The sequence below is a fragment of the Sander lucioperca genome, chromosome 5, assembly GCF_008315115.2.
Source record: "Sander lucioperca isolate FBNREF2018 chromosome 5, SLUC_FBN_1.2, whole genome shotgun sequence".
NCBI classification, from domain to species: Eukaryota; Metazoa; Chordata; class Actinopteri; order Perciformes; family Percidae; genus Sander; species Sander lucioperca.
The window spans coordinates 10,394,925-10,410,052 of NC_050177.1; the positions used below are offsets into that span (position 1 = coordinate 10,394,925).

At 43.5% G+C, this 15,128-nt stretch overlaps 1 protein-coding gene across 1 annotated transcript; it reads left to right on the top strand.

Moving 5' to 3' along the window:
* Window positions 1-372: 372 nt before the first annotated feature.
* On the top strand, window positions 373-10,168 carry bmp16 (bone morphogenetic protein 16). Its single transcript, XM_031296681.2, has 3 exons — window positions 373-884; window positions 6,163-6,530; window positions 7,547-10,168. Exons 2-3 carry the CDS (start codon window positions 6,170-6,172, stop codon window positions 8,620-8,622), a joined length of 1,437 nt encoding a protein of 478 aa, XP_031152541.1. The 5' UTR covers window positions 373-884; window positions 6,163-6,169; the 3' UTR covers window positions 8,623-10,168.
* Window positions 10,169-15,128: the final 4,960 nt, after the last annotated feature.

Genomic DNA, 15,128 nt, shown 5'->3' on the forward strand with positions numbered 1-15,128 from the left:
GTGTGCATGTGTGTTTGAGTCCATCCTTGTCTGTTTGAGTGTGTTTGGTTTGGTTTTAGCACAATTGTGTGTGTACGTGAGAATGTTTCTACTTATGTTTATTTGCTTGTTTGCATATGTGTGTATGTGTGACAGAAGGAGAGAGAGAGAGAGAGAGAGAGAGAGATAACAGCCTGTAAATGTACTGGGGCCGGTCTTAGTGACATCACTATTTGGGAGGATCTTAGTGGCCAGGCAAGTCAATTAGAGTTAAACTGAGTTTACCAGCTGGGCTGTGCGTGTGTGTGTGTGTGTGTGTGTGTGTGTGTGGGAGAGGGAGAGGGAGAAAGAGAGAGAGAGAGAGGAAAAGGGGAGGAGATACAAAAGGGAGGAACAGAGTGGAGAGGAAGGGAGAGAGACATAGTAAGGAGGTCTAGGAACTAGAGAGAGTTGTTCCCGGTGATACAGTGCAGACAGACAGACATAACTATTTTTCCTCCTGCAGCTTCCACATGCACTGTGGCGACACTAGTGTGTTTTAAACATCCAGTGCAGGCAACAGAGAAAGGGAGTTGCCTACTTGCAGAGGTCAGGCAGGCAGAGGGGAAGCCGGTGGATGTTTTTAAGAGTTTGCTTATCTGACACTGACAACAGGATGAGAAGCTGAGTGAGGGAGCAGAGAGGGGAGAAAAACATGGAGAGAGCAGCATTACCTACAGCCCATGTATATAGGAGACATAGAAGAGACAGACACAGGTTACCTTGAGAGAGGTAAAAAAAGAGAAGAGGTAAATAGTCCACTTTGCCCATTCTGTCCAAAGGAGCGGGAGCGAGAGCCGAGGGATCGTAACACTGGAGCTCAAGGATAAACCATGGACTCTGCATACATCCCACCACACCTGGACGTGAGTACTACATCTCTTTCACACACACACACACACACACACACACACACACACACACACACACATACATAACTGTCTGTCTGTCAAGCCACAGGCCACAGGAACTATGCTGCTGAAACCATTAGTCACTCTGGGGAACAACACACACACACACACACACACACACACACTCATGCACATGCATACACCGCTGGCACACCGTGTTGCTCAATCAAAATCTTGTCCGGTGAGCAACTTGTCCAAGAATAATGCACCCATTATGAGTTCAAAGAGCATAACGTAACTCGCCAGCGCTGCAACATACACAGTATGAATTGGCCCTCAGTGTTAACGCTCAGCAGCTTTAATGTGAAAAGCAGAGGTGTGTTTTTGTTCTGTATTTCACATCGGCTTAGCTGTCAGACAAACGTCGAGAGCGGTCTCTGAGCTTTCAGCAGTCACGGGTTAGATATGTCAGTGTTTCCATTGATGCTTGTGCAGTGTTGTGCCTCAGCGGGGCCTTCTGTTAACCACAGTGCACATGTGACACTGAGACCTCTGTACATCCCAGGCCGGGACAAAAGGAAGAGGAAAAAGAGGAGCATGAGGATGAAAGATACATAAAGATATAAATACATGGCAACCTGTTGATGCTCTGCTCAAGCTTACACAAATGAGACTAAAGCCATAACAAAGTGAGTGTGTGTAGATGTGATACCTGATTAGTCAGTTATGTTGTAGAAGCAGGGAAGCACCAGGTCTAATCCAGTGTATGTGTGTCTGTGTGTGTGTTTGTCTAAATCTATTTTCAACCACTCTCACATATTTACAACCCAGCTCCTCCACAGTTCTACATCTTGGCATGTGTTTCTGCGTACGTGTTAGTGCTCACTCTGCCTGGCAGTTAGCATGTGTTTAAACCCTGTACTGTTCTTAGCATGGACACATGTGTGTGTTTGACATTTGGGTCATTAGCCAGCTAATGGGTCCAGCTGGTATGAATTAGAGAGCCGTTCTAATAGAGTCCAATAAAACCACACAGCAGCCTACATAGAATACTGTTCTAATGATTTCATCTGTTACGCCTCAGAGAGCTGAACTACGACTTTACTATAGCAACTGTTTTGGGACACCCCACACACACCTCCACCACCACCACCACCACCCACACACACACACACACACACACACACACCCCATTATACATTAACTCCACAGCTCAAAGTCATGCATTAATGACTTGTTAAGCATGAGGAGTATTGTGCAGTCATAACCTCACAGTTAATTATATAGACTATGGCGTGCATGCTCAGTTTATATGGCAGAGTTGCAAGTGGAAAAAGAGCAGCAGTGAATACAGATGTATCCTCAGAAGTGTTCTCAGGTGTGCATATGTACTCTCTACATCACATTTGGGCTCATGAGGCTGTCTGACATGACATATTTTTTAGTATTAAAGTAAGCTCAGAGAGAGAAAATTAACCCTGTGGCATGCACGCTGCAAGTATCATGTTCTGAAAGAATGAGACTGCAGCATAGAAAAATGAGAGCTGGAAGGTGGGGGATCAGGGAGAATGAGAGTAGGAATTTGGGAAAAGAAACACGGGAAGAACAACAGGAAGAGAAAGTTGAGGGACCAGGCGTAACATGAAGACAGCGGCGGTGGATAAATCAGCCGGCTGCGGTGACACTCCGGCCCTCTGGCCCGGCAACAGTCCGCCGCACTCTTCCGCAAAAACACCATTCATTTATGGCCTAGAAGAAAAGAGCAACATTAATGGGAGAGGAGGAAAGGGAGAGCGGGAGGGAATGGGAAGGTGATGCAGAGAAGTACAAAAACAGATATTGTTAACAAGAAAGAACAAGAGAAAGTCAGGAAAAGGAAATTGATGGATGAATCAAGAAAGAGGAAGGGGGAAACAGACAAGAGAAAAGCAGTTACATATCGTATAACAGCATAGAGCACAAAGCAAAAGGACAAAGTTTAAGGAATGCAAAGAGGAAGGAGGAAGAGGAAAGGGAACAGGGTTTGAAATAAACAGATAAAAAGAGAGGCAGTGAGATAGAAACATGACAAAAGCAGAAGCTAGAAACGGACGTCGGAGGTCAGAGGATTTAATCAGCGAGTTCAGAAAGACACGGGGCAGGCCGGCGACGACACTTGTCTGCCGCGCGCCAGGGTCACGCCGCTGTCTGCTCGGGAGGTCAGGTCACATGTAATATGTCTAATAGGCTGAGCTGCATGCATGCACACAGGGAGAAGATGCACAAACGCTGCTGCTGAGGTCCCAACCCTTCATCTCACCTTATCATGGACCCATTTATCATACAGCTCTCCTCTGTCGTCCCCCAAGACCATTTGATAGTCCACGTTCCTGCTTGAGAGAGAAAGAAAAAAAAACATACAGTAAGGCAGGGATAGTCAGATATAAAGGCAGGAACTGGGGGGGGTGTAATCATTAAAATGTCAGTTTTTCCAGCTTACTGGAATGAGTCGACATCAGGATGCACATGACACATAAAGATGCTAAATTCGGCCTGGATCCTCTTTGCACTTAGATAGAACCAGTCATAACACAGACACCCAGGGAGAACAGAGAGGCAGTGTGTATGTCAAAGTGATGTAGGGCAAGCTGGCCTCCGCTCACAAACCTTTTTCTCCCTTTTCGTCCGTGTTTCTCTGCCTCGCGCAGGCAATACCACACCCTGTTGTGTGACGACTGAACCTTTGAACCTCAGAGTTACCTGGGTGGTTTTCTAGGTGAGAAAAGTACAGGAGAGAGCTACTTTTGTTGTCCTTAATCTGCTTTACAAGCCTCCACAGTATATGGGAGAGGTTGTCCAGCAGAGTGTCTAATCTGTAATTGTCCTCTGCTTCGTTGCCTCAGGTAAAACAGCCCTGGGTGGGGCCGCAAGAGTTTAATGGATAGCCTGCAACAATCTCACGCTTGGAGGTGGCTTATTTTCCCAGGCCTGTCCTTTGGACCGCACACCACGTGAACAACACACAATGCATACAAATATACACACCTTCACACCTGTGACCTCCTTTTAACCCTTTTTCTGACAGTGTGGTAAGATTAGCAGCCATTACAGTGTCATTATGTGTTTGTTGAGCCATAAACACTTCTCGCTGTAGAGGCCTTAATCAATTCTCTGTCCCTTAGAGAGATGAGATAAGGAGATAGAGGAGAGATATATGTGAGAGCTCTGACAAGGAAAGAGATAACTACAAACTTAGAGTTCTTAGAGTAAGTGATAGACAGGTGCACTTTCTTTTGAAAAAGGATCATTTATACTTGTCCAGGCAACCAGGACAACAATGGGTACAAGATTAACTTCTATTTTACTCTATTATGTCATACTTAAATTAATTTGTAGTCTTTGTCTCCTTTGCTCTGGCCTTTTTACACCTCACCCCGACCTCTTCAGGTCAAAAGGGCCGTTGACTTGCTGGTTTCTAATTAGTGGCTCAGTTATTATTAACACCTGTACTACAGAGGTGCAGGGCGTTAGCTAGGTCACAGTGGTAATTGCGTGACCCCTTGTCTGTGGTCCTGTTCCCGCACTGAGAATAGTCATAGTCACTCAGCTGAAAGAGGCTTTAGTCACTCAACACAGTCAAGTTTAGCTAAAGGAGCACTGTTGTGACATCTCTGGGATTTTGGTCAGAATTCTGGTTCAGTAATTTGAACTTATTCATATTCATTCACACACATTCATAACACAGCACTACAGATGGGGAAAGCTCAAAAGATACTTAGAACCCATAGAGGGTGCAAACCAGAAACATTGCATATCTGAGCATATCTTCATTAAAAACACAGTGATTACTTGAGTAGGGATGGATTGCTGGCAGCATGGCATTATTACTGCATACACAGCTAAACTGTATTTTATCTTTTTTCAATAACAGGCCATTATCATCATTTGTTCTGTAATCTGTTGTTCTGCACGAAACACTAATGAAACCAGATCGTACATCTCTTGTTGCTCCTTAGTTTTCATTTTTATCTTTTTCTGCAGATTTTGGCCGTGAAACAAGGCATTGCATTGCACAGGTGCTACAGTAGATGCAATTATGTAGCAGACACATTTGCACACATTGGGGGAATTTAAGTTAGGATTTAATACTAGTTTTTGAACATAGTTTGTTTTAATGATATTTTTATTTGAAATCGAACATCATCATATTGCATATACACAAACTCCAAAGGGAGCATCAGTGCTCAGCTCTTAGTTCAAATCATTCGAAATTGTGACTTTCCATTAACTCTTTATACAGACAAAGCTCCCCTTTTTCCCTTCGACAATATACATTAATGTCAAGGTTAAGATGCAATATTCTTCTAGAAGAACATTTATCCTCATGGCCTGCTGAAGTCCAGTGTCAATGAGTGCTGCAATGTAACACTTTTCAACATAGTTGATCCAAATGTAAACAAAAGGGTATTCCCAGCACCATAAATCAAAATGCAGTATTCAACCCTGATATCTGATGTTTTCTGAGGATTTGGTGAAGGTTTGTTTATATGCTGTACATATACCCTTAATTTAAGGGTCAATTGCATTAGGCCTTTAAATGAAAAGGTTTTTGTCTTCTTCACTTATGCAGACAACATGATAGAAAGCTACTGAATGCTTTAATATTCTCTAGTGATTTGAAAAGGAAGGGAGAAGAAAGAAAATCTAGTCATCTGTCATTGTGGCCGCCTCTACAACTCCTTTGCATGTCGCTAGCATCAACAACCTTTGATAAATGCTAGACGTCTTTCATTTACAGCACTGTGAGCTCTTTCACACAAACACGCACCATGATTAAATTACAGATAGAGACTGTTAAATTGCTTCTGCTTGGGTGTCCTAAGAGACACATGGCCTTTGTGGGTAAGAGACTCGCCATAAATTAACAGAGAAAAAAAAAGTGCCACTGTTTCTACACCCAGGAATAACTAGCAAACAACTTCATATGGATATGTGGACAGTAAATTTCTTGAACATATGCCACATGAAGGCTGAAGACTAATGAGAAACTAGTGTGTCCAGGAAGGAAAAGACATAAGCATGATATATAGAGTCCTGGAGCATCTTGGAGGAGCCGTCTCTTTTGCAAATTTCATATTGTGCTTGAACTTGAAAATCCAAAGCACCTAAATTTAAAAAGAACGAAAAACGCTGCACAACCTGCCCTCACAAATGTGTCAAATGACGTTTAGATTGCTTTTTTTTTTTAACTTATATTCAGCACTCCCTGTTTTCTTTTCTTCACCACACCTGTCCTCCCATCATCTCCCTCCAGGTCCACCATGTTCCCTGCTAACCTCCTGCTCCTCATGGTCCTGCTGCTACCTCAAGCCTCGTCTGGTCGCCAGGGTGGAGACACCAGCAAGATTGACCATGGCAGGGTGCCTTCCTCCTTGTCGCCCCCACCGGCTGGTCCCCTCCTCCTGGAGCCCAGTCTGGCTCAGACCATCCAGAATCTCCTCCTGAGCCGTCTGGGCCTGCAGTCGCGACCCAACCCTCGGTGGGAAGTGCCAGTGCCTGGGTACCTCCTGGATCTTTACCGCTTCCACCAGCAGCAGTACCATCTAGTGGAGGACCCTTCGTTTAGCTTCCCCAGCCAGCACATCCAGCAGGCTAACACCGTACGCAGCTTTCACCACACTGGTGAGCTCACTGCCACATCATGATGCCATGCTGTCAACCTATTTTATTGCAATACAGTTCAAGTTCGAAGTTTGAACTTTGTTGTTCAGTATAGCTGTGGAATTCTCTTATTAACCACACAAAGATTTATGACAGTAGCAGATGTTTGTTGTGACTCACCATTTAACAATCTAAACACTAAGTAAGATCCATCTGTGCACTCTTAGATAAGAAGGGTTGTCACAATCCTAAAGTCTTCTTTCATACATGTGTGAGAGCATAGTTAGATACACTGAGGGGAAGTGTGTTCTGGACTCTGCCGTCTGCACTGCAATTCTGATCATGGCTGGATTAACTTGTTAGGGGGCCACAGGGCAAACATTTGTCTGTTGGGCCCCCGCTGATCCCCAACCTACCGCCCTGTGTCAGTCACCAGTTCCAACTAATTCCAGTACAACTGCTTCTGGAATAATACTTATTATTTGTTAGTCAATGGTTTAATTTGATTAAACACAACTTTATTAGGAATACGCATTACATCCAGTTAATAAACTATAAACGTGATAAAGCTCTTAAAACTTGACACAGGGTCCCTGCAGCAGATGTTGAATCACATAATACATACTTGTGTAGGACTGGTTGACAGCCTCAAATTAAAGACTACTTGACAAGAAAATGTAATTATGTATTCAATTTATTGTTGATAATCCAGCCTAGATTCAGATACAATAAATCTAATGTACAATTCACAAAAGTACAATTTACTCAATATCTATAGCAAAGGGTAAAAGCTGGAACTTACAGTGTCAACGTGAGCTAGCTTTCTACCCTTGTAACTTATTTGCTGATATTGGTACCTAGTTTGGTAATTTCCCTGCTTTTGAGATCATTCGGATTCAGGATCTGGCAAATGACAAATCTGACTACTGTAGCCAGCATCTGTTTGTGTCTTGTTGAGTGTACTGTATATAAACCCAAGTAAGTTTAAACCATACTAAACTACCGTACCCCCTTGTCTCTCTTCATCTTTCTCTTAGAGTCCCTTGGTGACAATCCCATAGCAGTGGATCGTAAGAGGGTGCACATCTCCTTCAATGTTTCCTCCATCCCTCAGGATGAGAGGGTGCTCTCCGCTGAGCTTCGGCTCCTCCGCAGTTACAGAGCCTCCCTGGGTCCTGGGGCCCACAGACTAAACCTTTACCTCACTGAGCATCATAAGGACCCTGAGCCCACCCTGCTTGAAACAAGGTTACTCACCACGGGCCTCCACAGTCATAAAGCAAGTGGTTTCTGGGAGGCCTTTAGCCTAAGTGCAGAGCTTCTCCATAAGGCCCTTGCTGGGACTGGCAGTCTGGGCTTCCTCCTGGAGGTCAGACCTGAGAACAGCACCGCCTCGCTCCCTGACCAGCGCTTCTTCTCTGCAGCAGGTGAGAAGGAGGCAGAGAAACACAAGCAGGGACACCTGAGGGTATGCAGGTCTGTGGGTCAAGACGAGCAAAGCTGGGCCCAGGAGAGACCCCTCTTGGTGACTTATAGTCATGACGGGCGTGGGGAGCCCTTAGTCAAACATGGCAGGAGGACCCCCAGTGGAGGCCAGAGAATGAGAGGAAGAAAAGGGACAAAAGAGAGGGCCAGGAGCAGCAGCAAGGGCCGCAATAGAGACCAAGCCTCTGAGAGGGCCAAAAAAACGGGGTATAGAGTGCCGGGCTGGGGGGGTGATAATAGAGGGGTCAGTTGGAGCGATAGTGGTAGGGTGAAAAGAAACGGTGGTCGTGCTGCGAAACTGAAACGCCTTTCTCGTAACAGATGCCGCCGTCATCCTCTATATGTAGATTTCAACGATGTGGGCTGGCACAAGTGGATCATTGCACCCAGCGGCTACGATGCCTTCTTCTGCCTGGGAGAGTGTCGCTTTCCTCTGGCCGACCACATGAACTCCTCTAGCCACGCCATGGTGCAAACTCTGGTAAACTCTGTGAATGGAGCAGTGCCCCGGGCCTGCTGCGTCCCCACCTCCCTCAGCCCCATCGCCCTGCTCTACCTGGACCCTCAAGACCGAGTGGTGCTGAAGAATTACCAGGACATGGTGGTGGAGGGCTGCGGCTGCCGGTAGTGGGCTGGAGAACTCACCCAGAGAAAGCCAGACGTGGACGGAGGAGCATCGAGGGAATAGAAGAAAGACGGAAGCATGAAAAGGCAGATGGTGGGAAGAAGAGACTGTAGAAGCTAGCTAACTGCAAACAGACATGGAGACTGATAGAGACAAATGTAATGTGTAGCATAAGGAGGATGAGTGGAGAGAAGGGAGATAAGGGAATGGATGTAGCAGCTGAATCTTCATTATCAGGAGCAAGAAAATACGGTCAGACAGAAAGAGAAAGAAAAAGAGTGGGAGAAACAGACATAATCTGCCACACTAAAGGATAAATAGTTAGACAATAAGGCAGTGGAAGCAGAAATATGGTCAACACAGGTAAACTGCCAGGAATTACTTTTCACTTTTTCCCATTTAGTGATGATGCAGCTGTTTACACCACCAAATGACTAGACAGCGCTTTAACATCAGATGGTGTCTATTCTATATCCCAGTGTTTGCCACTCATCTCACACACACACACACACACACACACACACACACACACACACACACACACACACACACACAACTGTCTGACAGGCACATGCATATGTATTTAGCAGCCGAAAGGGTAAACATTCAGAGTAGGCAGTCGTGGACACACTTCAGCTCTGGAGCAGAATCCTGTAACTCCCTGATGGACTTCCTGATGATCAACAGCATTAAGCAATACGACAATGGCACTAGCACGGCATCTAAACTTTGTGACAGTGTTGTTTCTGCAGTATTTAAACGAAGAAGTAGGGTGCATCTGATTTTACAGTATGAACGTTAATATAATGACAGACTGTCCCCTTTACAAGCACCCCTACATCACAAGCTATTTAAAACCACAACAATAATGCTGAGGAACTATTATGCTATTGTTTGAATGTACTACTATCACTATTATTTAAAAAGAGACTTTTTTTTACATTTCTTTTGCAGATGTGAAGAAAAGTGATGGTTGTCTTGTGATTATACATAATTCCACTTAAATTCTAACTTAAAAGACACGTTATGTATTTAAATAGCAGCAGTATGGTGTATTTAATCTTAAACATATTTAAGATACCTGCACTCAACAGAGCAAACTGAAAGCCTGCCGTCCACATGAAGTAAGTTATAGTAGCTTTACGTCCATACAAATGTTCAGTGTATTGAATCAACAGTCTGTGTTACTTCAACTTCTCACCTTAGCATTGCACACATTTTGATGTCCTACACATGAAAGCAGACATGTAAGTGGTGTTGCCTTTAAAAGCTCAACTAACAAGTCAATTGAAAGCTTTGTGTATTGTAGCTTTTGAAGTGTGTAACAACAGGTGTCTTTGCTAGTTGTGTCTGCATGTGTCAAGAAAAAAAGGAGGACTGACATTAAAACTGGGACTTTAGTGCCTTTCAAACAGGGGCTTTGAAAGTGTTCTCTGCTGAGCTTAGTAATTGTTTTTCAGTGTTGCATTTCTCTCCCTCAATGGAAACATTTAAGCAACAGCTTGTAAAATGTTTGACAATATACCTCTAATAAACAAAGCAAACAGCACAACTGTCGCGTGACTTTCTTTTGGCATAAACTATTTTCTTTTTCTGGGGCCTGTGTGCATGAAGAAAGCTGTTTATATATACATTTGTCTTCAGTATACAGTGGGAATTTTTGCCAGGTTCAGGAAGAAAAAAGGAAGCCAGGGGTCAAATCTGTATATAGTCTGTATCAACGACGTTTCATTTCCGGGATTTTTCAGGTGCTGTCGGAAATTCCGCCGGTTGTCCATCACCTTCCGCTTTCTTTGTGTTTGAATTTTAAACTCTGGTGGATTTCTGAGGACTATGGTTAACTGCTCCTCAGATCTCTGCAGGGTAAATCCAGACAGCTAGCTAGACTATCTGTCCAATCTGAGATTTCTGTTGCACGACTAAAGCAACCTTTGAATGTACACGTGTTCCACCAAAACAAGTTCCTTCCCGAGGCTATTTTGCAGCGGCACTGTTGCTGTCACTGTGTGGAGCTTAGCGCCGCCCAAGACAATTGTGATTGGTTTAAAGAAATGCCTATAAACCAGAGCACGTTTTCCCCCCATCCGGGGATGCAGTGTGGACTAGCCAGTCCCTCCTCCGCGGCGCTGTGAAGGAAGGTCTGGCAATGCGAGACTAATGTGTATATGATACTGTAGCTAAGGAAGTAGCTTCAAATTCTCACATTGAAACAGCTGTGAGTTTTAAATGCAAAGGGAATAGTCTTCTATCCACCGAACATCCTTGCTGCCAAAACCAGTGAACCACTGTATCAATTCACACTACCACCCGTGAACAGTGCTCACATGTTGCTGATCCCAGATATCACACATGGAGGCGGAAAGAAAGAAAGAAAGAAAGAAAATGTAGATTTAGGCAATAAGAATGAGGAGCACACTTGGCTGCATGTCATTCCTCAATGCAGGGCTCAAACCAACTCAACAGCATCAGTGACTGCCACATTCCTGCATATTTGAGAAGAGGACTCTGCCCTCTGCATAAGCACAAACCAAAGAAGTGCAATCAAACAATCAAAATAAATATGTTTTCACCTGGTATCCCCTTTATTAGTGCAGTGCCTGTTTGGAACGGCCGATTGCTTGGCCTCAAGGGGCGCTGAAAGGGTGGGTGCTGATGGTGCTGCAGCACCCCCTAGTGCTGTGCACCCCTGGTGATAGGAAATGGAACCGTGCAAAATTATTTTATTTATTTATTATTTTCAGAATATGAGGTGTCAGAAATATAAAAATGTTTTAGATATTTGAATTTAATTAATTCTTGTGATCAGACAGATAGGTCTGAGTGGAAAAGGTGAGTCATAAGCTACTTGGCTAGCAGCCATGAGTGCGAAAGTTATTTTTATTTTACTAACGTGTTTATCAGGAAGAACATCAACAGCAAATGGGGATTTATTTGTACTATCAAATAGCCAAATATTTATTATAATAATGTTCCGTGCTGAGTACAGAACCTTTAAAGATGCAGTGTCTTTTAGGTGGTTTTACACCAGGGCAATGTTCACCTGTCGAATGCCACTTGGTACTGTGTACTCTGATTTGCGGAACTGCCTGCATAGTTTTTGTTTACAGATAGTAGTAGCTGGCTGCATACAGCTGGAACTCTCTAAACTTCTTTCCCCCGCATATTTCACCTCTCAACATTTGTCATGACTACACTGGTAAGTGTGTGTGTGTGTGTGTGTGTGTGTGTGTGTGTGTGTGTGTGTGTGTGTGTGTGTGTGTGTGTGTGTGTGTGTGTGTGTGTGTGTGTGTGTGTATATATGATGCCAGTATATTTCATCTCATGGGCTGTAACACATCGTGGTTCACTTAGTGGTTGACTGATAACCTCTGACCTTTTTCCTCAATGACCCCCTACTCACTCTTTCACCTACAATCCATTCCTTATTCTACTTTTCCTGACTAATCTATCGCTCTCATCCTTCAGCATCCCCTTTGCAAATCACAGCTTTCTCAACCTCGTTTTTTATCTCAGCCTATTTGTCAATCACCTGCCAGTCCTGACACAGTTTTCGCTTCTAAACCTTTTATCTCTTTCAACGTGATCCATTGACTCCTTCTTCTCCCGGGTGCTGGATTAGAAACAGGTGTTGAACAGTCCGTTTGTCCCTCATGATGAAGTGAGTGGAGTTATAATTGCTAAGCACGTGTGCTGCTGATTGGATTCTAAAACAATTCACTGATATGTAAAATGTCCCTGTTCTGGCACTTTACTTTGCACCTGTATCATATTACACTGTGTTCCAAATTATTATGCAAATTATATTTTTCACTGATTTTCCTAAATAGTCGATGCAAATGACAGTCAATATCATTTTCAAATCACCAACCGTTAGGGTATAAGTCAAATTTCATTGAACAAACCACCCAATGAAAACAGTATTTGTTTTTAAATATTTAAAAACTCAAAATGCACTGTTCCAAACTATTATGCCCAACAGAGTTTCAAAGCATTTTATAGGTTGTAAAGAACTGAAAATGGTCATATTTACTGAAATCAAAAGCTATTTCAATCAAACACATCTTAACAGAGCAAGTTACATGTTAACATAGGACCCCTTCTTTGATATCACCTTAACAATTCTTGCATCCATTGAACTTGTGAGCGTATGGAGAGTTTCTGCTTGAATTTCTTTGCAGGATGTCAGAATAGCCCCCCAGAGCTGCTGTTTTGATGCAAACTGCCTCCCACCCTCTTTAGATAGATCTTTTGCTTGAGGATGCTCCAAAGGTTCTCAATAGGGTTGAGGTCAGGGGAGGATAGGGGCCACACCATGAGTTTCTCTCCTTTTATGCCCATAGCAGCCTATGACACAGAGGTATTCTTTGCAGCATGAGATGGTGCATTGTCATGCATGAAAATGATTTTGCTACGGAAGGCACGGTTCTTCTTTTTGTACCATGGAAGAAAGTGGTCAGTCAGAAACTCTACATACTTTGCCAAGGTCATTTTCACACCTTCAGGGACCCTAAAGGGACCTACCAGCTCTCTCCCCATGATTTCAGACCAAAACATGACTCCGCCACCTCCTTGCTGACGTCGCAGCCTTATTGGGACATGGTGGCCATCCACTACTCCATCCATCTGGACCATCCAGGGTTACACGGCACTCATCAGTAAACAAGACTGTTTGAAAATTTGTCTTCATGTATTTCTGGGCCCACTGCAACCGTTTCTGCTTGTAAGGAGAGAAACTCATGTTGTGGCCCCCATCCTCCCCTGACCTCAACCCTCAACCATCAAAGTTACCTGACAGGATTGTCTGACTTGTGTTATTTGATTGTTTTTGCGATATTATTACTGACAGGAATAATTGCCAAAACTATAAAAATAATTCAATTCAATTCAATTTATTTTATTTATAGTATCAAATCATAACAAGACTTATCTCGAGACACTTTACAGATAGAGTAGGTCTAGACCACACTCTATGATTTACAAAAACCCAACAATTCCAGTAAAGAGCAATCCCCCAAGAGCAATCATTATTAATGGCTAATGTGACAGTGGCGAGGAAAAACTCGCCACTAATAAGGTTGTATGAAACCAAAATACTCCTAACATCTTGAATCCCAGAATAATTCGGATGCAACAGTCATTACAAACTAGGGCTGTCAGCATTAACGCGTTAATCACGATGCGATTAAGGGCCGAGCATAACGCGTTAATTTTTTTTAATCGCATGCCGCCATTTATTAATTTATTTTACACTCACTCGGCTTCGCGTCGTGCCTAACAGGCTATTATTTTGACCCTTTGCTGCACCTTTACTTATCATCAAGCTGCCATACTTCCTTGTAACACATCCTGCTGCTGCAGGCTGCAGGCATGATGGAGAAAGACAGCAACAACACACTTTTTATTTTCCAAAACTCCCGGACGGCTCAGAAGTTGAAAGCCTTATGCACATTGTGTAAAGCCAAATTAAAATATCACCGAAGCACGTCAAGCTTGAGCTACCACCTACGAGCTAAGCATAGTACAGTTAACGTGACTGGAGAGTGCTACTAGTTGCCGACCTGTGGATGAAACCAAATCCAAAAAAATTACTACAGCTCTTGCGAAATGGGTGGCAACTGAGGGGGTAAGCTTCTCCTCGGAACGTGTAGCTCCCATGGCACCATTTTGATGCTAACAAGCCATCACCAGCCGTTAGAATTCCATTGACTGCTATTCATTTTGACGTCACTTTGACAGCGAATACATACTTTACTACATACTTTACATCTGAAGCGTTTAAAGACTCTATTTGCCCATTGTTTATTTCTAAAGAAACACGACAATGTATAAAAGGCTCCATTACCTTGTACCTCACGTTATGGCTCCGTAGCAGGCATTTTTGTAAAAATAGGCTAACGATTGTGTCATAACCATGGGACTTACTGTCGCACAGTAGAAAAATTACCGTACAGTACAGGAGAAGCTCGCAGGCAGTTTTGACTCACATTAGCTGTTTAAGTTGAATTACTAATGTTAATTAACTTTCAGACAGGTTGCTCACGTCACATATTCACGTCACGTCACGTCGGCTCTCTCAGTTGGAGGCTGCGTAGTAACACTCAGCCCTCACCGGAAAAGTGCTTCTAATATCCTTCACTGGTCTCCGTCCAGAGCAACGGGATCTGTTGGTCCATTTTATATATGTCAATGGTGGCAACTAACTGCAGACCTGTCAGCATCGTAGAAGACTCGGGTCTTAAAGACGTACTACGGTTGGCATGTTCTGACCCGTCTTATACATTGCCATCGAGGGGGACAGTAGTTTCACGCATACACAGCTTGTACGACACGGAGAAAGCAGCCCAACTGGAACTGCTGCAAAGTGCTGCAAACGCTGTCTCATATCTCAAAACATATTAAATATTTCAGGAATATCTGGGGAACATGATCTAGAATATTTCTATTTGATGGAATTGTGCAGCCTAAAAAAAAGAAAAAAATGGAATATAGGATTTTAATATTCACTCGGT